This window comes from Arvicanthis niloticus, chromosome 16 (genome assembly GCF_011762505.2).
Source record: "Arvicanthis niloticus isolate mArvNil1 chromosome 16, mArvNil1.pat.X, whole genome shotgun sequence".
Lineage (NCBI taxonomy): Eukaryota > Metazoa > Chordata > Mammalia > Rodentia > Muridae > Arvicanthis > Arvicanthis niloticus.
In genome coordinates, this window is record NC_047673.1 from 59,649,284 (window position 1) to 59,673,098 (window position 23,815).

General features: G+C 50.1%; 1 protein-coding gene across 1 annotated transcript; it reads right to left on the reverse strand.

Moving 5' to 3' along the window:
* On the reverse strand, positions 1–17,252 carry Atp13a1 (ATPase 13A1). Its single transcript, XM_034520211.2, has 26 exons — positions 16,831–17,252; positions 14,584–14,673; positions 14,278–14,468; positions 11,416–11,488; positions 11,080–11,235; positions 10,915–10,984; positions 10,731–10,837; positions 10,215–10,344; positions 10,058–10,113; positions 9,513–9,639; positions 9,305–9,442; positions 9,090–9,210; positions 8,513–8,670; positions 8,057–8,232; positions 7,874–7,984; positions 7,107–7,232; positions 6,061–6,169; positions 4,656–4,855; positions 4,479–4,575; positions 2,395–2,552; positions 2,210–2,324; positions 1,904–2,100; positions 843–985; positions 643–754; positions 416–559; positions 1–330 (listed from the first exon to the last, which is right to left on the reverse strand). The coding sequence occupies exons 1-26, from the start codon at positions 17,215–17,217 to the stop codon at positions 220–222; spliced, it is 3,603 nt and encodes a 1,200-aa protein (XP_034376102.1). The 5' UTR covers positions 17,218–17,252; the 3' UTR covers positions 1–219.
* Positions 17,253–23,815: the final 6,563 nt, after the last annotated feature.

Consider the following 23,815-nt stretch of genomic DNA (forward strand, 5'->3'; position numbering starts at 1 on the left):
TTTATAAAATTGCAGACGCCGATTTATTTACCAAAGGTGCTAGCCAGGACTCTTCTATTAGCCCGGCCAGGGGATGCCCACAAGGGTCCCAACTCAGTCTTCCAAGAGCAAGGCAGGGCTGCCTCACTGTGGAGATGGGAGCAGTGTTCCCTCCTGGGGCAATCGCGGTTTTCTGTTCAGTGGCAGCCAGGGTAGGCAGTGGATACCAGCACCATCTTCTCAGGAAGGCACTCTCAGCTTTGGAGTCCCCAAAAAGAACTGTAGGACACGGTCAGCCAGGAGTGCCAGGCAGAAGTCCAGGGCCAGGACCTGGCCGATGACCAGCTTGAACTGTTAAGGAGGAAGCAGGCTGAGCTGGGCCTGTGGCTGAGCTGGGCCTGTGGCTGAGCCAGGGCCACTGCTAAGAGCCACTCACCTCTACAGGGATGTCCACAAGGCCAAACTGGCTGTTGAAGTCAGGTGAGGAACCAAGGAGCAAGCCAATGATGGCCAGCACTGACACTGCCAGACTCCACACCAGGGGCTTGTTCTCAGGCAGGCTCTCCATGAAGGGTGGGCCCTGTAATGAAAAAGACACTGTTGCCTGGGGAGGGCTGAGCACAGTTAGGCCAGGTGGGAATGGGCAGGCATACAGGGCCTCACCTTGTAGTTGATGGCGAAGGTAGCCATCTGCATGGCCATGGCCATGATGTACACAGTGCTGTTGACCAGGCTTGGCTCGAACTCCTTGTATAGGTCTACAAACTGTTCCTGCCTACAGGGCACATGGGTGTCAGTGCCCTTCTGCTCAGGCACCCACCATAGCTTCCTGCTGCCTCCTCTCTTCCCGGAACCCCACTTACTTCTCAGGGCTGCGTGCCTGGGCCTCGCGGTACAGGTAGACCAGGCTCAGGAAGTGGACAGAGAACTGCAGCATCACCGTAAGGATGGTGTACAGGTTGAAGATGTTGGGCAGGGGCCGCTCTCGGGAAAGAGTCTTGAGAGGCTGTGGAGCAGACCTGAGTCAGCTCTCTTTAACAGTGAGGTGATGCTCCTGCCTCAGGCATCTTGTTTGGTCCTGACCCAGAGGTAGCCTATGTTCAAGATAGTTTGTATTCCATGCTAGCAATGGAGGGCTCTGTCAGGAACCAGATTTGCTCTATACTCCAAGAGAGCAGTCAGAGCCTTGGGCCTGGGAGTGTGCCTGGTCTGTCCAGCCTGCTACTTCCTTTCTTACTAGGCTAGGATCTGAAACATCCCCAGATGACCCTAGGAACATGGTATGGTATGGCTTTGGAAAGTGACCTAAGGCTCTGACCAGATACCTAAAAGCTTAGACAGTGGGGCCCAAATAAAGGTACAGCCTTGGGGACAATCCAGGCCTTCCTCTTGTAGCCACGGTGAAGTGAGTAGCTCTAAATATGGCCTGAAACTTCTGGAAGCCTAAGTCAAGAAGGTCTTGTGTTTCAAGTTGTTCTGTGAGCCTTTCCTCACCTTGATGGGAAGTTGACACATACAAACTCTGGCCCCTGGGACCTCTATTTCGCCACCTCAGCAACCAGTGAAGACTCCTGGTTGTGGCAGGTCCTTTCCTCAGGAGGCCTCCCTGGCTGTCCCTGAGGCCAGCCCCTGAAGCCTGTGACACACTTTCTCCCTCACAATGCCATGTTCTTTGCTTACTTTCATTCACTTCCTTTGCCCTAGGACTGTGACCTGCACGAACCTCAAGCTCAGACAGTAGCAGACCCTAAGCTGTATCCCTGGCAGCTAGGCAGGCCTGACCCTGTCTGTATGTCCCGCACAATCTCAGGGACATTCCTGCCTTTGGGCTCTAGTCTCTGTCTATAACTTGGGGAATGACGATTCCAATCCACAAGAGTTCTTGAAATGTCCTACGGCCAGCCCTAGGTGGTCCAGGGCCCACCTTGGAGCGGGAAATGAAGAGGAAGCAGCCAGCCAGCAACAGCCCCTGCAGGGTAGCCTGGAAGTCGCTGAACTTGACACCCTCCAGGTAGAGGACACTCTGGCTGTATGCCAGGATGAGGGCATTGAGGGCCAGGATCTTGAACATCTGCAGCGTCGTCACCAACGTGCAACGGCCCTGCTTGATCACGTGGCAGACTGTGGGGAAGCAGGGAAGGAGTGGCTAGGATGCTGGTGGGTATGGGTGTTGGTTCTGGGCACAACTGGGTAGGGTGCTGGGCAATGGGGCTCAGAGCTTGGGACTCACTGCACTGGATGGAGGAGAGCTTGGAGGTGAAGGGCGCTGCAATGCTGGCATCCCCCAGCTTCACAATGGGGGTGCTCTCGTCCTCCAGGTCCCGCAGCACCTGGCTCAGGCGGTCCTGTGGGGTGGGCAGCAGGGGTCAGCCCTGGCTAGCAAGGGTTGTGGGTCCTTCTGGTCTGAACACTCACCCTGTGGGAGGCTGGTGGCTCCTCAGGAGAGAGGAGTGCTGATTTCTGTTTGGTCGACCTGGAGACTCTGGGGCCACTGCTGCTCAGGACTGGGCTGTCCCTTGGCCGTCGCCGCCGTTCTACAACCCTCTCAGGGGCATTGGCCAGGAGTGCTACACCTGAGAAGGCATTGGGAAGGAGGGATGGAAAGGGCCCAGGGTCAGGTACCAGTGTTCAGTTGCAGAGCTAGAGCCCAGGCCACCCACCTGCCTCCCTCCCTCCCTCCCACCAGTTCCAAGGTACTCTCATTTCTCCTGACTACCCTATAGTGCCCTCCGAGACCAGTCACCTTGCTTTGCTGGTGAATGGCTTGACAGATTCACATGCCTGGCATTCATGTGAATGTGAAAAGAACCCATTCCATAAAGCTGTCCTCTGACAGTTATAGCTGTGTGGCGGCAGGCATGTACTCACTAATACAGACTAATAAGTGTGTCGTAACACACTGGGTGAAAGATGACGCAGGACTGGGGATGAAGCTCGGTAGCAGTGTCTGCCCCCCATGCTCAAGGCCCCAGTCAGCCCAGAATCAAAACTGTATCCTCTTGAGACAGGGTTTCTCTGTGTAGCCCTGTCTGTCCTGGAACTCACTCTGTAGACCAGGCTGGCCTCTAAATCAGAGGTCTATCTGCTTCTGTCTCCCAAGAACTGGTATTTGAAGACATATACCACCACTGCCCAGCCAGAACCATTAAAACAAAATAACAATTTCAGTAATTTCAGTTTGCAAAAAGAGAACTAGCATTGCTCCCATAAAATTGTAAGCACTTGTTATTTAAAAAACAAACAAACACCCCCAAAACAAAAACAAAACAAAACAACAACAACAAAAAACAAGTAAAAGCCACAAGAAGAAAACAGCAACGCCAGTTCAGACGTGTCAAAACCACGCTGGTGGAGGCACACCTGTTACCCCAACCCTCTGGAGTCTGAGGTAAGAGGATCTTGAGTTCTGGGCCATGCAAAACAGAGATCCAGGCTCAAACGAGCACAAAAATCCCATCAGAACCTTAGACAGGCAGTGGTGGCACAGGCCTTTAATCACAGCACTTGGGAGGCCGAGGCAGATGGATCTCCGAGTGCAAGGCCAGTCTAGTCTACAGAACAAGTTCCAGAGCAGCCAGGGCTACACAGAAAAACCTTGTGATGGGGGGTGAGGGTGGGGGAGGGAGGCAGAGTCTCATCAGACCCTAAAATGAGCAACTGAAAACTGCTGGCTTCCAAAGAAACTAATTACTTGAGAGAAAAGTCTATGAAGGCAAGAACTCCAGACAACACAGGGAAGAGAGAAAAAGGCAGAAAGACCAAAGCTTATTTGGCGTTTGGAGTCCAGAACTGTCAGCCTTGTCTCGACAGTGACCTGTGGCACTAAACCTGGTGGTGGGATTTGCAAAACAATGCCCCCAACTATCTTTTTCCTCCTGCGCTCTGCACCTCTGGCCCATACCCTTCTCTGACCTAGTAGCCCTCAAGATTTCTTTTTTACGCTTTTAATCCCAGCACTTGGGAGGCAGAGGCAGGCGGAGTTCTGACTTCGAGGCCAGCCTGGTCTACAGAGCGAGCTCTAGGACAGCCATGGCTATACAGAGAAACCCTGTCTTGAAAGACCTAAAAAATAAATAAATAAATAAATAAAAATAAAATAAATAAATAAATAAAATTTTTTTTTTTACAGACAGGGGGTTCCATGTAACTAGGCTAGCCTTGAACTTACTGCACAGGCAAGAATGAACTTGAATCCCTGATTCTCTTGAGCTCTGAGACGACAGACCTCTGGGTGGATGAGCACCACTGCCCAGGGAGTTATTAATTAAAATGACTTACTTTTTCAGTGTTCGAGATGAAATCTAGGACTTTGCACATATAAGGAAGACATCTACTGCTAAGGTACATCCCCTGCCTCTCATTGGAGGAGTCTAGGCAGGAGCCACACACAAAGCCAGACCACCAGCTATCAAATGCACCAGTCTCTGAGTGACAGGGCCAGGTGAGATGTCCCTACACTAGTGATGAAGGAGACAAAGCTCCCAGCTATTGGAGCTCACCCACATCAGCGTGCTTCAGTGCGCCCACATCGTTGGTGCCGTCTCCACACATAAGGGTCACATAACCCAGCTCCTTCAGGCTAGTGATGACAAATTCCTGCATGGCAGACATGACATAGATGGGGCTGAAGCCATCCCCAAGGCCCCCAGCGCCCAACCCCAGGGTTTTGCACATACCTTCTGCTTGGGGGCCACACGGGCAAACACCTGCACATGAGGGATGAGGCGGAGCAGCTGCTGGGGGTCCACAGTCTGCAGGTGAGCCAAGCCATCACCTGTGAGGCATAGCGCGTGCTCCAGGGCCAGTGCCTTGGGGGAGCCCAGGGTCAGAGGCAGTATGATGCTGTTATCAATGGAGCGCCACTCACACGGCTGGCCTGTGGGTCACATCTATGGTTAGTGTTGTGACTCCTGGGACAACACCACAGCCTTACCCAGAATCTGGCCCTGCTTTGGACATTTCACAGGGAACACACACGACCCTCAGATACAGGAGAGGAACTTGAGCACTGCTCCAGTAGCTGTGTGACATCGCTGCATGCAAACACAAAAGGCCTGTCTCAGACATCAAGCCATCTTCTCCCGAGGCTGGTCCCTCATCTAACAGATCTCTCCGCTACCAGCCTGAACTCCAGCACTCTTGGAACCGGATTCCTCCCATGAACCTCATGGGACCCGCTTTTATTTCTGAAGCTCAGATCCAGCAACAGTTAACAATGATCACTTTAGGGTCACCTCTGCACAATCCTTAGGTCCAAGAACATGGTACATGGAGGGAGACCTGGGACCAACAACTGAGAGCGGTGACCAAATTCTCTGAGAGGCAGTGGAAAGTTCTAGAAGCCATTTTAGCTACATACACCTACCACCCCTGTGTGGATTCTGCCGCCCTCTGTTGGGGTACCCACTGCTCCTCACATAGGTCCTGCTCTGAGAGACATCAAGAGACCTGAGTAAGAAGTGGGTTCATTTACCTATGCAGGAAGGGTTCTAAGGCTGGTCTCAGACAATGTGTATGCAAAAACGTGCCTGGAAGCCACTGTGTATCCCAGGCTGGTCTGGATAATAGCAATCTTCCTGCTGGGCTGATAGGAGTGCACCCTCACATCTAGCTAAGTGGACTCCCATTTGAGTGCCCAGCCTCCTTAAAGCAAGATGCCAACAGCAAGTTTAGTTTAAGTCTTCTACAATGTGCGTGGAAGCTGACCATGGTGCAGGGCTGGGCAGACACACATGCTAACAACGGGCGATGCCTTTTACCCAGGATCTGCCACCTTCAGCACTGGACAACTGGTGCCCTAATCAGGTGTTGGGAACCTGGCATTCCCTGGATAATGGCACAGGAGTGCCCTGCCCAGCACAAGGTGGGCAAGGATGAGGCACGAGTCCTCCGATAGTGTGCATGAGGCCTGTTGTAAACAAACACGGTAGACTCAGGAACCATGACTGCTCTCACAGCACCATACACCACACTGCCCATGTTCTGAGGCCTCCTCAAAGTGGGGTTCACATCAATTATGATCAGCAGTTAACAGTGGTAACACACTGGCTTGGGACTAGGGCCCCAGCTACCTGGCCTTACCTTTCTCTGAGGGAGGATGCAAGATGAGCGTGTGGGCCTTGTCAATGAAGTGCAGCTCCTGAGCTACATGGCACGCAGTGAGCGGGTTGTCTCCTGTGATCATGACCACCTACGGGACAGCGCACAGGGCTTAGCAGGCAAGGTATGTTGGGCAGAGCTCTTACCTTGGCCTCATAGCTACTCCTAAGAAAGTATGAGGGAAAAGGCACCTCTATGGGAAAGCACAGCCTATCAGCCCAGGGAGTGCTATACAAATGCAGGGCTGTGCTGACCACGGGGCTGGGCTGGCACCCAGGGTTGCTTACACCAAGCACATGCTGAGTCACAGTTCAGTCCCAATGCACTGCTTCTTAAAATAATTTACTTTTTGATACGTACATCTTCGAATATGAAGGTGGAAAAGATGTCAGGTTCCTCACAGCTGAGGTTATAGGTATTTTGTGGGTGCTAGGATCCAAACTCTTGAGTGGCAAGTTCTCTTAATTTGCCTTTTTTTTTTTTTTTTTTTTTTTTTTTTTTGAGACAGGGTTTCTCTGTGTAGCCTTGGCTGTCCTGGAACTAACTCTGTAGACCAGGCTGGCCTCAAACTCAGAAATCCACCTGCCTCTGCCTCCCAAGTGCTGGGATTTAACTTAAAACACAAATTAAAAATTAGCCCTTGGCTGTCAGCACCCAGAGTCTATACCTGTTTGTACGAAGAACAAAGGGACAGAAAAGGAAGGAAGGTAGGATGTGACCTATGGGGGCTCAGTGGGAGATCGGTCCTTATCTGCCTCTTGCTGGGATAGGAGCTAGGACTGTTCACAAGGACAAGCATGGTCTCAAGATCTCTTATCTCAAGCTTCTACCTGCTTCTCATCAGAGTCTGAGGAGGGAGGTGATGTGTGCTGCAGGGAGGCGCCATGCCGAAGAGCATTGTCTACCTAACTCTGAGAGTGCCAGCTATATCCACCCCCAGGTTAAAACCTGTGGTTTCCTCACTGTTGAGACCTAGAGGGTGGTACAGTCCCCTGTGGCCACTTCCCTACCTCTCGGTTTGCTCATACCCTGTGGGATGCATTCTGGATCTCTCGGATCACAGCCTTTGAATCAGCTTTGAGTGGACAGGAGACCACGATGAAGCCCACAAACTTGAGGCTGCACTCCAGTGCTTCCCGCTTGACCTCCCGGGCCTGTTGACAGATGTGGGATACCTTTACCATCCACCAGCCTCTTCACATCCCCCAGAGGATGAGGGGCAAGTTAGTGCCTTAGCAACTAGAGCCACTGTGCATGTGTGCTGGTGCTGGGAGAGGAGAGGCCGTGTCCTCTAAGAGGAGTGTCAAGAGGCAGGAGGGGAGAGGCAAGGCAGGTACAAAGTGGGGTGCAGCTACTGATGATGGGGTCTAGAAAGTGTACCTACCACACCTCATGACTATGGACATGGACAGCAGGTGATGAAGATCACAGAGAGTCAAGGTGGGGCTCAGGGTGGACAGGTCCAGGGGGACAGACAGGCTCAGGACAAACAGGGTAGCAAGGCAAACACAACACAGGAGGAGAGCCTGTGTCCTGGCTTGATTGGCCTCCATAGTCAAGGCTGTCAGCTGACATAAGTTCTAGAGGGATGGCTGGCTGTAGGGGTGAGCAGACTGAACCAGGACCAAGAAGCAACTGAGAGGGCAGTGGGGACAGATGGAGGTTAGGAATGGCTGGGCATGGACCCACTAAGACCTTCCCTGAGGAGGTGCCCAGGACATCACAGAGCAGAGGAAGAAGGTGCCGAGAAAGCTGTGGTGGGCTAACAGGGCTGTCGAGTATGGCAGGCCCTTACCTGCTGATGCGTGAGGTGCCCTAGCTCCTTGTATCCCAGAGCCAGGACACGGGCTCCTTCCCGAGAGATCTCCGTGTGGATGTGGTGGTAGTCAGGTGGGCACTGGGAAAACTGCAGGGAACAGGGGGACGTCATTGCTTGATCCCAGCCTGACCCTTAACCCCAGGGTTGGGGTTGGCTCACCATAGAGTGCAGGGTTTCGGGGGCCCCCTTCACAGCCGCGATGTAGCAGAGGTCAGTGGAGCCAAGCTTCTCGTAGGAGGCGAGCACAGACATTCGCTTTAGGGCACTGGCAAAATGAAAGCGCTGGTGAATTTTCAGCCCCTGAGTTTTAATACTTCGGGGGAATACTTTCTCATCTGGAAACAAATAAGTACGAGTCCTGAGGGGCTTCGCTCCAGAGAGGTAGCCAAGCCCCCCCACCCCCCTGCCCCAGCTTTCCCATCCCAGCATCCCCAGAATCCGGCTGGACACAGCAGGTACAGTGGATCAGGCAGGGAAGGCTGGACACTAACAGACCCAAGAAGATACCGACGTAAAGCCAGCCTGGGCACTAGCCTGAAGGAATGTCACCATCATGGGCCTACCTGCCCAGGACAAGAGGCCACCCATGCCAGACCTTGGACGCCAGTCCCTCACCTTTGGTCAGTGTCCAGTCTACAGCTGTCAGCATGGCCTTTTCCAGAGGGTCACCCACTAGGGTGCCGTCATCCAGCTGCATGAGCGAGTGGCAGGAGGCCAGGGCCCGGTGTGTTTCTATGGGAATGCTGGACACTGGGGTCACCTCCTTCCCATCTCTGCAAAGATGAGGACAGTTGGTTACAAGGTAGATAGAGGTGGGTGGGTGAAGTGCACCTCCACCTCCATCTCCACCAGGGGACCTGGGAGCCTTCAGTGAATACTACCAGAGGCCACCCCAAGCTGCTAGCATTCAGTGTGCTATTCACTAAGGATACCTTGGGGAAAGGAGTGCTCCTTTGAGACTACTGGCCTTAAGGGTGACTCCTGAAGTTCCAACAGATGAGACGAGGCAGCAGGTCTGTGGCTAGCTGTTCTGGGACTGAACCAATTTCCTACCTACCTCTGACGTCATCCATACTGATCCTCACATAGGACACTCTCTAACGGAGCCTCAGAGGCAGGGCTCCAATGGAGGCTCACACCAAGCTTGGGTCTGTTTGCTGGGGGGGTTTAGACAGAATTCCTTTATGCTCACCTCAGCCCTGCCACGCCTCGCACCACCAGGCTGTCACTGGTCAAGGTACCCGTCTTGTCGAAGCAACACACTTCAACCTTGCCAGCGAAGGGGATCCGGAAAGGCTCCGTGCAGTACATGTCTGGGGGTGGAGGGTGTGACCTGGGGTCAGAGGGTCCCTCCATCCAGGCTCTTGCCTGTCCTATGCAATGCCCCAGCAATCACTCAGCACTCACAGAGCTTGGCCAGGGCGATGAGGGAGGTGTTGACAGCCAGGGACAGCTCAATGGGCAGTTCAGGGGGTACAACCGAGGTGAGGATGAGGGTGCACTCCAGAAAGAGTTTGTAACGGTTCCGGCTGGGGTCCTTGGTCCCTGTGGAAATAGGGCCTGGCAGCCTGGGGCAGGGACGAGGCTGCAGAACGGGAGCTTTCAGGGTGCTTACCTTCAACCCACACATATGCAGCTGCAGCAATGGCGAACACCAGGAGGAAGAGGATGAAGATGAAGGTCTCCAAGTTGTTTGCAGTAACCCTCTTTACCCCAAAGAGAATTGTACGCAGTAGCTTGCCCTGAAAGGAAAAGCAGGACACAGTCTTTCCTGAGAGGCCTGTGGGGAACAGTGGGGAGGGGCCTCTGTTCCCTGAAAGCTGAGGCTGGCTTCTCTTTCTAGGAAACAGCAACGCCTGCCTCAGAAGATGAAGTAGGCAGACAAGGAATTAGGCCACAGGGCCACAGGGCCACAGGGGAGGGCAGGGAAATGCAAAGGAAGAAGGCAGGCTTCCATCAACCCTTCAGGCAGAGCCCTGAAGCATTTGCTAGAGCACCTCACTTAACAGCCATCTCCTGGGAATGGCAATGGCCGGACTACCTGGTGCACATCTACTGCTCCCACAGCCCAGGAAAAGCAGCCTACATTAGCCTTAGGGTGAGTTCTGGGAGCAGCCGTCACACACTCTGGGCCCTCCTACATGGAATCAAACACCATACCTGGGATGTGTTGAATCCAGTTCTCAGGACAAAGGCTACACAACCATTGTCGACCGCTGAAGGAACAGGCAGAGAGGCATTTGCTGTTAGCACCCCGTCCCACCTCCTTCATACTGTAGCAGGTACAAGATACCCAAGACACCCTTGAGGCACCTACGCTTCAGGCCCGAGGTGGCCTTCTGTGGGGGGATGTGCTGTACCACCTTGGTGCCCCCAAAGATGACATGCAGCCGAGCGTCAGCCTGTAGGTCTAGGACACGGTCTGGGCTCAAGTCTTCAATGGGCTCCTGAAAAGGAACCATCAGATTGGGATGACAGCCTGACTTTAGCCTCCTCCAAGGACTTGCCTGACTCCCATGAGTGGACCCTACTTAGGTCAGCAAGTCCCATTCACCTTAGCAGGTGCCTCCTCACCACAGGACTTGTGGAGTTAATGCCTTGTGATCTGCATTAGGCCTCCTCCATAATACAAAGAGAATCCCCTGGAATCTCTATGCCCATCTCAACTGAATATCCTGATTTCTTTCCACCTGGCTCTAGACACCTGCAGCAATGACTCCAGCCCACCTGCGTCTGCCCCTCGTGTCTGGCAGGGACTGCCTGGCCACTGGCCTCTCCTGCCCTATGTTGTTCTTCATGAGCTGGGGAATGAACTATGGACCCCAACCATCACCTTCATCTGTGGCACAGATTCCCCGGTGAGCATGGCCTCGTCTACAATGCAGCGGCCTCGTAGCAGTAGCACGTCGCACGGCACCAGGTTCTCCTGGGGGGAGCGGCCTGCAAGGTGCAGGCAAGAGAGTCAGCCACTGGCTGTTAAGGACTTCTACCTGAGGTGGGTGGGAATCCTGCCTCACCGATGGACACGATGTCCCCAGGAACAATGTCATCGCTGGCGACGGGCCTCCACTTTCGGCTGCGGTAGACCTGGGAATATGAGTGGGGGAAGTGTGTCAGCACAGCATATGCATGGTGTCCACATGGTGGGCAGGGTCACCACCCACCTGTCCCATCAGTCACACCTGTATCATGTGGGGCTTGTTGCCCATCTTCCGGATTTCTGACATGTTCCTCATCTGCTGTTGCACTAGGGAAGCCTCGAAAGCCACCAGCATGGACAGAGTGAAGACACTGTAGTACCAATACTCATCCAGGCACCAGAGCCCGACGCAGAACACCTGTGAGTCAGCAGCCTGTCAGGTCTTGCCTACCTGTCCTGTGACCAGAAACCCTGGCAAATACCAATGATCCCCGAGCACAGGGAGAGGCTCTGGGGTTTGGAAGTGGCAGTCAGACTCACTCTGGCTGTGACAGTCCCAAAGGAGGAGCTGGCACAAGGGCCAGAGCTATTGTGTTACCTGAAACACGAAGAAAGGGGCTGTGGCTCTCTCCTTGAAAAGCTCAGAGAAGTCGGGCACCACCATCTCGGCCCTGCAAAAAACCAGCCCCAAATTCCTGGGTGAGGCTGGAGACGTGGAGGCCCTGCTTCTGCCACCTCCAACTAGAAACCTCTGCAGTTTTCTGAAGACATAGGACACACAAGGTGAGGGGCTGCCCTTGACTTTGTCCCTGCCAGCTCACCAGCCAGGTGCAGACTGGATGGCAATCCTTCCACACTGATACCCTGCTCTGCGGAACCCTGTGGCTCTTTCTAATACCACCCATCCCGGGGCAAGATGAGACAGTAGGATAGGGGTGTCTGGGAGAATGAGACCCTGGTGACAGATGTTCTTTTTCTGAGACAGGTTTCAAGTAGCCCAGGCTATCCTCAAACTCCTTACAGGGCCATGGAGGAACTCTGAACTCCTGATATCCCTGCCTGTCTTCGAGTGCTGGGAAGACAACAGTGTGGCACCATGGCCATGTGGTGGTAGGGATGGAACTCCAGCCCCCACCCGTAGAACTGCATTTTTCCCCATCTTTTCTTTGCTGAAACAGGTTCCCACTTATGTATCTTTAGCTGTCCTGAATTCACAGATCCGATTGTCTCTGCCTCCCAAGTATTGGGATTAAAGATGTACACTGCAATGCATGGCCCTCTTTAAAAATATTTTTCCTCTGTATGTAAGAGAGAGGATGGCATGCCTGTCACACAGTGTATGTGTGACAGTCAGAGAAAAAGTTGCAGGAGCTGGTTCTCTCCTTACACGATCCTGAGATCAAATTCAGGTTGTCAGACTTGATGACAAGGGCCATACCCTTGCATCTTGCTGGCCTTGGGAATTTTTTATATTTTCTCTGAATAAGTCCTAGGGTTCAAGTAGCTTGTCCCTAGGGTGTCTTCTGCAGCAGCATGTGGTCACCTAGTCTGACTCGGGCCTCCTCTGCTCTACTCTCAAAATTCAAGGACACTCACAAGCTTCCCACAAGTGGTGGGATCTGAGAAGAGGAAACTAGGGTATCCCATAGTTTAAAAACAAAAACACCCACAGAGACAGCATAAAATCTGTCCCAGGCCATTAATGTGGTCATTTTCAGGGTTGCAGAGACCAACAAATGATGCTTCTAATTCAGACTGGGTGTAGTAACATTTACATTTACTGAAAAGCAACTGAGTCATGAAAGAACCTCAGGGGTTCTCAGCTAGGGGTGTGACTCAGTGGCAGGCCTCCTATCTGGCATGTTCCAGACACCAGGTTCCATGTACAGCCCCAGAGAGAAAACAATCTGCTAAGATCTCTACAAGTTCCCGGACTAAGCACTGTCAAGGGCCAACATCATACGGGCCATGATGCCAAATAACGGTGTTTGGTGCCCCATTTTGGGCTGTCCTCTTGTAGCTGCATCTCAGCATCTTTGTTTTAGTACAAGGTTAACGGATAAAGTCTGTATGGAGCAGCTATAGTCCTACCCAGTATCCAAGAGACACTAATGTGTTTTGGTTTGTTTTCCTTTTGCAGTGTGTTGGGTGGAATCACTCTTGCCCATTAGGCAAGCACTCAGCCATGAAGCCGTGCCCCAGTGTGTCACCACCATCTCTACTGTGCTGAGATGCACATAAGCAAACAGTTGAACAGAAATTTCAAATTAGAATCTGAGTCTATGCTGCGTGGTGATAGTACATGCTTTTAATCCCAACAATCAGGAGGCAGAGGTAGAGGTATGTGGATTTCTGAGTTCGAGGCCAGCTTGGTCTACAGAGTGAGTTCCAGGACAGCCAGGGTACACAGAGAAACCCTGTCTCAAGGTGAGGGAAGGGAAGGAGAAAAATAAAGAAAAAAATTCTAATTCTATGATTGTGGAGAAGGGTGGGCCAAAAAGATAGCTTTCCTCAGAAGCACAAGGCCCTACCGTCAAGTAACAGAATCCATGAAAAAGCCAAGCGTAGTGACACGGACCTAACATCCCAGCGCTGGGAAGGTGATGTGTTTATAAAAAGATAAAGAAAGAAGAGGGGATATGTTCTATGGAGGTGTGCTGAGGTATGGGGGAAGGGGATGTCTCAGTGGGCCCATGCCAAGGCATCCCTTTCTCCTGAGGGACCAGCCACACACCGGTATAATATAGAATAGTTTATTCAGGGCATGGGGAAGGGAGTTAAGAGGGTAGTAGAGGCAGAGAAAGGCAAAGAGAGTAGACAAGTTGAGGAGTAGAGGTCGGCCATGAGCATATAGAGAGGGGGAAGGGGCGAGAGACAGAGTGGGAGCAAGAAGGCAAGAGACCGAGAGAGTGAGGAGGAGCAAGCAGCCCCTTTAATAGTCAGGCCTACCCGGCTGTTGCCAGGTAACTGTGGGGCCGAGCTTAGACAGACGGCTAACAGAAGGTAGGGATGGGAGCACCACCGATGCTGCTACTTAGTACGCACATTTAGTGAGCTCCAGTCCAGACCCCGTCTTAGAAAACAAGGTGGATGGCTCCTGGGGATGGCAGCTGAAGCCGACCTTGGCTTCTACATATATTTGCACACACATGCAGAACCCTCTTTCCCCCAATCAAGAGAGGAATTACAAAAGCCAGGAAACAGACACATGTCACTAAGGACAGGGCAACCCTCCTAACTAAGGTTTCACACCACAAAGCAGAGGGTTCTAGCTCCTGGCCCTCTGAGGGCCCTGTTGGTAAACAAATTCGAAGGAAACCAGAGCAGAGCAGGTTTGTCCAGTACGGCCACAGTCACTTAGCATTCTAGGTTAAAAAGCAGAGCTTTCAGGCCTGTGGCCGGGACTCCATGACCAGGAGCACAGCAGGGGCAGTGGGCCCCGGGGAGGACAGGGACTCACTTGTTGCTCCCAAACCTCTTCTCTGCAGCTCGAATCTCTGAGTCCTCCTGGAAGCCTCTGTTGCTCTGATAGTAAGAGAAGGCATTCCCCACTGGGAAGGCCGCTGGGAGGAACTGCTTTTTCTCCAGGGCATCATAGGAATATTTGATCTTCTGGAATTCAAATGACAGCACCTCCAGCCCGTCTTCGCCCTGGGGGGAAGGTATGCTTGTGGCAGAAGCCCCCTGGCCTGGGGAACATTGGTGCTCAGGACTACCAGAGGAATGCCTGTTCCAGCTACCCTGCAGGATATATATCCCTTCGTACCTTGTCGCGGTGTAGAGCCACCAGCTCAGTGGAGCCATTGTTGGGAGTTGGCACCACCTTCACGAAGGTTACCTTGTTGGGATCATACTCCTGTCAAAAACCAAAGATTGTTACTGAGCCCTTCTTAACCCAAAAGTACACACTCCTCATAGGGTCAGAGGAGTGTTGGCTCTAGTGCTGGCTTGGCCATACCACACTTGATCACTATTTTGTATTAGAAGGCGGAAGTCACAGGGCAAACTCCCCACCTAGGATTCTGGACCTGAGCTCAAGTCCATATGGAACTCCACTCACATGACCCACATCTCGCCACCACTCACTTGCCTCCACACTGGCTCTCTCTGGCTTGCTCACTGCTCCCCAGTACACTGGACACTCAGCTTGCCTGTGTCTGAGCTAAGAGTCTTGTTTCCACCTACAGCCTGTGGACACATGCAGCCAAAGACAGCTAAGGATGTGATGCAAAACAGTAAGTATACTTAAAATATCATGAGTCTTTTTCTTAGTAACTTAATTGTGAGGTTCCTCAGAGGTAATTACGCTATAACTACACTGTGTTATATCAAGGGGGTGTCATGGCTCCTTCCTCTACAACAGCACCAAGCACATACACTGACACAGCTAGCTCCCCTGATCAGTTCAGACTTTTGCTTACATGTCACCTACTTGGGAGTCCTCCCCAGGTGGCCCCATCTAAAGTTCCCTGGGACTCCTCTCATTATTATCTGTCTTCTGCAGTAACAAGTGAGTCCATCCTCTGCCACAATGGTTTTATCCATGCTATTTTCATGACACAAGAAACGTTTCCCTATGTGCTGTTTTTGCTCCACCACGAAATGACAGGAGGTGGCTGTGGGACACTAAAATTAACACACAGGATGAACTAACAGTGGAAGACAAGTAAAGGTGCCATGGAGGGTGCTGGCCCGTGCTCTACAGGGTGCCTTGGCTTTCCTCTGACTCTGGAGGGAGTTGCTTCAGCTTTTGGTTTACAGTAGGGTGAAACTGAAACCCAGAGAAACCCAGAGGAAGCCAGCCCTGATCTGTCTCTTCACCCAAGGCTGCTTAGCTCCTCCCACTCCTTCCCAGAAGAGAAAGTTCTTAGCTATGTGTTTAGCTACAGTCCAAAAGACAGCTGGAATGCTAGACTGAGATTGCATGTGCGTACATGTATGTACGCACATACCCATGCACACACCTCTCCCTATTTATTAATGCTGGGTGCCAAGCTCAGAAATTTGGGCCCCTCTACAGGACAAATATTAATGGGGGAAACTGGGTGCCTTCTCTTGGCATTGAAAATTCAAAGCGTGCGCGTGCACACAGCCGGAAAGGGTGTATACGAGGGTATTCAGGTTTTTCCTGCAGTCATTGACACTGCCTCCCTTTTCTGAAGACCAACCCAAAGCAGATATAGGTGCCCCAGGCTTCAAATTTGGTGTGATCTGTAGTGTGGTCGCTAGGTATTACCTGTCAACCTAGAGTACCTTATCATCAGTGCCTCCTGTAGTGACACTGTATTTAAAATTCTGAACTGTCTTGCTGCAAATCCTGATAAGCCTTCATCTTAACCACTCTCATCTTACAGATAACTCGAGACTCTAAGCTATTAAGTCACAAGTAGCTCCTGGCTACCTTCAGCAGTAGGATGAACTACACGCTCTTTTGGGTCTAGCAAGGGAGAGGCTTAACATTGGGCCGTAAGACTTGGCTTCATACACTTGGGGAATTACCCCACAGGTGTAGTCTAACACTTCAAAATAAAAAAAATAAAAATAAAAAAGAAAAGAAAACAAAACAAAACACAAAAGTAGAAGCCAGAAATGGTGACATCGGCTTTTAACCCCAGCACTCTGGAGACAGAGATAGGCGGTTCTCAGTGAGTCCTAGATGACCCAAGGCTGCATAGTGAGATCCTGTCTTATAAAAAAAAAAAAAAGGAGAAAGAAAAGAAAACCAAGATAGAAAACGACGGAGAAGCAAGGCAGGACCGTTTCAAGAACAACACACCATATGGGGGCTAAGATAACAATTCACACAAGCAGTAGCATGTGTCCTGCTCTAAATCTGTCCCAGGTGTTTCTTGTGAATCAAAATAACCACGCCACAACTGTATGGCGAGTCACAGCGGGGTCAGAATTAGGCCTAAACCCTAGGACGGGGGCGCCGCTGGATGGCTGCAGCCCAGAATCCCTGCTAGGTCCCATTGTGCCTAGGTCCCAGTCGGGGTCGGGCGCGCGCACTTACCGGGGTGCAGGTGAGCGCGCAATGCGCGTGCACAGACCAATGCCCCGACAGTACAGTGAGTGCGTGCGCGAGGCAGATGGTGGCGAGCGCCAGCAGTGCGGCCTCGGGTATCTGGGTCCAGCTGTTGCCCCATCCCCAGCAACCGCTGGCGGCGGCGCCCAGCCAGGCTGGGTACAGCAGCCCGGCAAACGGCAGCACGGTGAGGCGCCGCAGAAGCGCCAGCCGCCGGTATGGCCACACGGCGGCCACCAGTTCGTCGCCGCTCGCTATGAGAGCTGTCCCGGCAGCTAGGCCCGGCCGCAATCGCGGCCCAGGCTGCGGAGACCGGCTGTCCCGGGCACCGCCAGGCCGGGCTCCGCAAGGAACCGCGTTGCCCACCACCGCCATCTTTCCCAGCGCTGCGCTGGCTTCCGGCAGAGGCACCGCCCCACTTCCTGTATATTACTTCCGGTGAGGCCGGAGCGCCACCATGAGTGGCCTCAGGAATAGGAAGCGCCTAGGTAAAACGTTAGATGGGTTAGGAAGTGTCTGTTCAGGGCGCCGCCATGACAGGCTGTGGCTGGAAGGAGATTAAGAGCGCTGCCAAGACAAAGAAGGTATCAAAGGTCTAAATCAGCTTGCTAAGGTCGGCCACGGCCGACTAAGACCGGAAAAGATTAGGCAGGCAGGGCGGGCTTAACACTATCAAGAGAACCTGACACGGAAGAGCCCGGCGCTTCTTAGCAACTACTAGGGCATCGATCAGTCACTAGGAAGGAGCCTCTGTACTTGAAGGAGAAAAGCTTACCGAAGGATACAAGCTTTAGGAGGTGGGACCTTTTGAAGGCGGGGTTTGGTAGGAGGCGGAGCTTTCTCAAGGTAGTGCTAAGGGTGCCTTTTCCGTGCAAGCCGTACTGTAATAAGTACACAGAATGGTTACAGTAACATAAATGGAAAATTAGATATTTATATGAAATGTATTATGATGTTTATCCAACTATTATGTGCAAGTACTGTTATTTAAACACGACCATAAGAAGGTTTTTGAAGATTAAAAAAATTCTTTATGTGTTTACCTATCTGTGTGTGTGTGTGCCACCTGTGTGCAATTCCTACAGAGACCCTAAGAATGCGTCTGAATCCTGGATTTGGAATTACAGTTAGTTGTGAGTGTGGGTTCTGGGAATTAAATACAAGTCCTCTGGAAGAGCAGCCAGTGCTTTTAATGGCTGCTGCCTTTGACTCCTGAATGCTGGGATTAAAGGCATGTGCAGCCCTGCCTAGGTCCATATTTTTATTCTTTTTCAATGTTAATGTTGCTTGGTAGTGCAGGTCTCATGTATAAGCAAAGCTGAAGTAGGAAGATGACAAGTTCAAGTTTATCTTAGGAACTTTTTTTAAAAAAGATTTTATTTATTTGTTTTATATATATGATAAGTACACTGTAACTGTCTTCAGACACACCAGAGGAGGGCATCAGATCCCATTACAGATGGTTGTGAGCCACCATGTGGTTGCTGTCATCCCAGGAACTTAATGAGACTTTTTCCAAACTTAAAAAAATAATGAAAGTGTTGGCTAGTTCAGTGTTAGAGTGCTTGCCTAGCATTCTTGAAACCCTGGGTTTGATTGTTTGTAAAAACAAACAAATAGAAAAACCCACACAACCCCCTGACTGCAGCCTGCTGTTGCATAGTGATTTTCTCTCAGTTGAAACGGCTGGAGGAAAGTTTGAGGACTAAGGAACTTCTAAAGGCAGGGCTTGGCAGCAAATGTTCTTGCCCACTGAGCTTGCACACTGCCTGACTCTACAGAGAGGTCCATTAAAAGTCAAGAAATAATTTAAAGTCTGAAGAAGTCCCTAAAACTTAGCAGGCACACAAGGCTCACTCCTCCCCAAGGTTATATAAGCAGTCAAATTGATTGCAAGTCATATGGAGAACTCCAGGTTTGCAGCTTGGAGTCATCACCTATTTGGGTGACACCTACATTTCTGTCATCCTTGCCAGCTCAGTATAAGCAGCTCCTAAGCCATATGCCTGCGATAACTATAATAAGCTCTCTGATTTATTAAGTTGAGTTTCGTGGTTTTATTACATTCATCTGTCATCTCTGAGGTGAGTTGATGTTTGTTCACAGCTCTATAGGAATAGTGTCACATAGCATAAATGGTACCTGCACAACGGACTGACAGAACCAAATGTAGGGTGAGGTAAGTACCTGCTCTCTTCAGTGGGTGCTGAGACTGGATCTGAAGCTGATTCATGTGAGGGGAGAACATCTGTGGGTGAATCCAGTTATGGCTAGTTTTCCCTGTGGTCGAGAATGGTACACCTCCCTGCTATAGTGGTGTTTGCAAGACAACTGCAATAGATGATAGGACCAGCAATCATGTCTGAGCCATCTGACATCTGTGTGGGGAATCCTAGGGTGACCATCTTGCTCTGCTTGGTAAGGGGTGTCCTGTCTCCTTGATGAACAAGAGCTATCTCATGTTTGAGGATGTCTCCAAAGCAATGTATTACAACTCTGAAAACTGAGGTTGTCATATGATCTCCACACACATGTGGACACATACATTTGTGGGCACATATTTTGAACATATACGTGACTATACATACACACAAACATATATGCAGAAAAACAAAAATAGGGTGTATTAGTTACTTTTCTATTTCTGACCAAGGCAACATAATATAATGCATTTAACTGAGTCCATAGTTTGAGAGTTGGCATTCATGGCGCTGGAATAAATGGATGGCAGCAGGAATAGCTAAGAGCTCCCATCTTATCTGCAACTAGGAGACAAAGGACACTGGGAATCTCATCTTTTGAAACCTCAAAACACCCCCCACCACTAGTGACACATATTCTTCAACAAGGCCACCTCTTCTAATCTATCCCAAATTCTCCCACCAAGCCTGTGGGGACCATTCTTATATGAACAGTCACATAGTGGTCTGAGAGATGTGTCAGTGGTTAAGAGCATATAATGCTCTTCCAGGGGACCTGGGTTCAATTCCCAGCACCCAAATGGCAGCTTACAACTCTGTCACACCAGTTCCAGGAGATCTGATGCCCTCACACAGACACACATATAGGCAAAACATCAATGCACAATAAAGAAAAAGCTGAAGCATAGCAATGGTGCATACCTTTAATCCCAGCACTTGGGAGTCAGAGGCAGGTGGATTTCTGAGTTCAAGGCCAGCCTGGTCTACAGAGTGAGTTCCAGGACAGCCAGGGCTACACAGAGAAACCCTGTCTCAAAAACCAAAAAAAAAAAAAAAAAACAACCAAAAAAAAGTGTTGCATGTGTCTAGGTTGGGGATTGGTTCTAATGCTTTGAACTATTCAGGAATCTGCTTGTCCAAATTCTGAAGGTCCTTGTCCCCCACTGGTTTTTGATCAATCAATAAAGAGCCAATGGTGAGGCAGAGAGAGAGAGAATGGGGTAGAACTTTTAGATTGCTTGAGCTAGGAACTGGGAGAGAGGAAGAGGGCAAATTTCTGTGACTCGGGGGAGAAGAATGGGATGTAAGAGCTGCAGGAGAGAAAGCCAGCAAGCCATGTAAGAATTATGGCCACTGGCCACTTCCCCATTGGGCTTGGGGTACCAGGGGAAGGTTTAGGAGTCTCAGGAGGGGAGTGTTTGCTAGCAGGGGAAGATTTGGGAGTGACCAGCCTTTGAGTTAGTCACAGAATGTCAATAATTAACTGGTGTGTGTGTGTGTGTGTGTGTGTGTGTGTGTGTGTGTTCAATTAAAAAATCCAGATAGTTCCTGGGTGGGTGTGCACATGCGACCTGCTGGGAGCCAAAGTGGTGTAGCTAAATTGGCCACTACAAGTCTCTTTACACGTAGATATTTGTCCCAGAGTGCAGTACCTGTGGAGGACACAAGAGGGTTTCAGATCCCCTGGAGCTGAAGTTATAGGCAGTCATGAGCTGTAAACCTACCTCAAGTGGGAGCAGAATGGGCTCTGAAAGACTGAGATCTGTCCAGCCCTAAGGAGGTGCTTTTACATGCTTTGACTCATTAGCTTCAGAAGACTCTGAGAGGTATGTAGTGTTCCATTTCTGCATAGCTGGCCAAGACAACAAAAAGCAGGAGAGGAAATAAGTACACAAAGTATCAAACACATTTATGTATTAACTCTGTAATTGCTATTCAGACACCAAAGGCATCTGTTCCCCTGAAGAACAGGTGGAGCTATCAAACAACTGCATTTTACTTGAGGATCAATGGAAAAAAAAATCTAGGAATGGCTGCTCAGTGACACTTGCCTCACAAACATGAAGACTTGAGTTTAGATTCCAGTCCACATATAAAAAGCCAGTCATGAGAGATGGCTCAGCAGGTAAAGGTGCTTGCTACAGAGCCTAATACCTGAGTTAGGTCCCTATGACCCACATGATAGAAAGAGAGAATTAATTTGTACAAATTGTCCTCTGATTGCTACATATACATAGTAGCATACATGTTATCCCTCTTCCCAGATAAGAAATTTGAATGCAATAAAATATAAAAAGTGAAAATCTAGGTGTGGCTGAGCAAGCCAACTGTGACCCAGTGTTGTGAGAGGCAGAGACAGTGAAATACTGATGCTTGCTAGATGGCTGCCTAGCTCCAGATTCTGGAGCAGCAAGAGATCCTGCCTCAAAGGTATAAAGTGAAGTGATACATATTTTAATAATGGATTCACCCCTTAAATGTAAGGCATTATTTCTCTTGTCAATCTGCAGCAAGGGTTCCTCCTTCTCTTTCTTTCCTTCCTTTCTTTAATTTTTGAGTTTAGAAAGGGCTTTTACTATAAGACTATGAGTGGAAGCTTAAGAGAAACACAGAAGTCAGAGCTCATGTACAGCAGGAGCAGCTTCCAAAAGTAGGGTACCTTTCTTTCTTTTTTTAAACAAAATTTTGTTCTAAGAGCTGAAGAGGTGGCTTAGCAGTTAGGAGCACTTACAGAAATCCGCCTGCCTCTGCCTCCCAAGTGCTGGGATCAAAGGCGTGCACCACCGCCCAGCTAAGTTTACATGTCAATGTGTTGTTAAATACAATGTTCTTGTTTGTTGCAGGCCCTAGCCACACTTTATGAGTCTTCTTTAATCACTTATGCCTTTGTTGCTGTTGTTGAGACTGATTTGTTTAGACTACCTAGTCTCCGTTTCCACCTCCCCAGCAATGGGGTTCAAGTATGCCACCATTTCTAGGTTATTTAAAACATCATTGCTAGGCATCTAAACTCAGGTTCTAATGACTGTATAGCAATCACTTAATCCGCTGAACCATCTCTCCTATTTTTAAACTTGATTTATTTATTTATTTTGAGACAGGTCACATTAATAATTCAGGATGGACTAGAACTTGCTATATAGACCAGGCTGGCATTGAACTCACAGAGATCTACCAGCTTCTGCCTCATGAGTGCTGGAATTACAGGCATGTTCGCTATGCTTGGCCTCTGCTTAGATTTCTTAAAGTTCTTATTTTCATTTATGTGTATGTGTGTGTGCATTTCTGTGTGAATGTATCCCGGATGTATTCAGGGGCCTGAAAAGGCCAGGAGAGGGCATAGAATCCCTGTAGTATAGTTAGAGGTGAGCAGCCTGGTGTGTTCTGGGAACCTGAAGTGGAAACTTCTGGTTTCTTTGGAAGGTCAGTGTGCCAGATGGGGTTTTGCTGGGGCAAACACATGAAGGAACGTTTTCCTGAATCGGGCACAGGTGAGAGGAGCTTCTGCTAAAGCAAGCCCATGAAAGGACCTGTGATGAAGAATTCTTCACTAACGGTATGCTTGTGTTGGTTTACCTTACATTGCATTGTTGAACTCTATTTGTCAGGAGTCCATAGAGAGAAACACAACCAAAAAATTTCTTGTGACGTTCCTGTGGCTTCTTGCAGCTTCCTCAGACTCAGGCAGTTTAGCAAAGTGATGTCAGCTGACACAAACTCACGTGGAGTTTTGCTAAGACAGACTAGACTCATGTGCTGAGGCAAGACGTGTGGTGAGGCAAGACTCATGGTGAACTTGTGATGTTGGATGTTGAAGGGAGTATAAAAAGGACTCAACAGACAGTGACAAGGGCTTGGCTTGCTCGCATAGTTAGCCTTGCAATACTTCTCAAGTCTTCACTGATCTATACTCTGTTGAGAAAGGCACAGCAAAGAACTTCTGGTGTCCCTGGCGGTCCTGGTAATTCCTGCTGACTCATGCCAATTCAGCTGGGACATAGCTATTTCTGCTAGGTTGTGCCGCCACTACTGATTCCTGTTTGCTATGCCAACACTACTAAACTGGACTGCTGGTGTATCTGTGAGGTGTTTGTGAGTGGATCGAGATGCTGCTCCTGATTCCTGTGAACTGAACTGCTGATTCCTGACAACACAGACGGGATTTGCTCCAAAGAGCAATTTCTAAATAGGTCCACTTCCCTGTATCCTAATAACCTTTCTTTCCCATTACCTCTGGCGTGTTGCAGTGAATTTTTGCCTCACTACTTTGGCTCCTGGAGGATTGCGCATGTGCACCCACCCAGGAGCTATCGTTTGATCAACGGATTTATACTGCTGGCCAGTTGAGGCTGAAGAACCAGTGGTTGTTATTAAAAGACTAGAACTATTAAAGTGAAACTTGTGCTTTACTGAGATAATTAATGCTGGTTAGATGGAGCTGAGAAATTAGTGGTGATGGAGACGAGACCGGGAATTCAGTCCTCGACTCTGAAGAAAGAAAGAAAGAAAGAAAGAAAGAAAGAAAGAAAGAAAGAAAGAAAGAAAAGAGAACAGCATCATTAATGTGAAACATTCTGGGAGTATTCTTCAGGGTTATGTCACAGAAGCTGTGGTCCAGACGGGACCAAGGCTGCATCCCACACTGTCAGCTGAACTTGGTAATATGTAAGAATCATCCAGGTGGTACTGGTTCTGAAGGCATGAGTGGGTCATGGAGAGCAACTGAGGCACTCTGTCAAGCACAGAGTCCCCGATGTGAGACCCGAGACTGG

What these genes read in the sequence shown, in the direction of transcription:
- Atp13a1 (XM_034520211.2), bottom strand. Translation starts at nt 17,217, where the DNA reads ATGGCGGTGGTGGGCAACGCGGTTCCTTGCGGAGCCCGGCCTGGCGGT. An exon ending in CCGAAACCCTGCACTCTATG is followed by an intron (nt 7,985 to 8,056) that starts GTGAGCCAACCC and finishes TGTTCCCTGCAG; the next exon opens with TTTTCCCAGTGCCCACCTGA. An exon ending in GCATCCTCCCTCAGAGAAAG is followed by an intron (nt 4,856 to 6,060) that starts GTAAGGCCAGGT and finishes TGTGACCCACAG; the next exon opens with GCCAGCCGTGTGAGTGGCGC.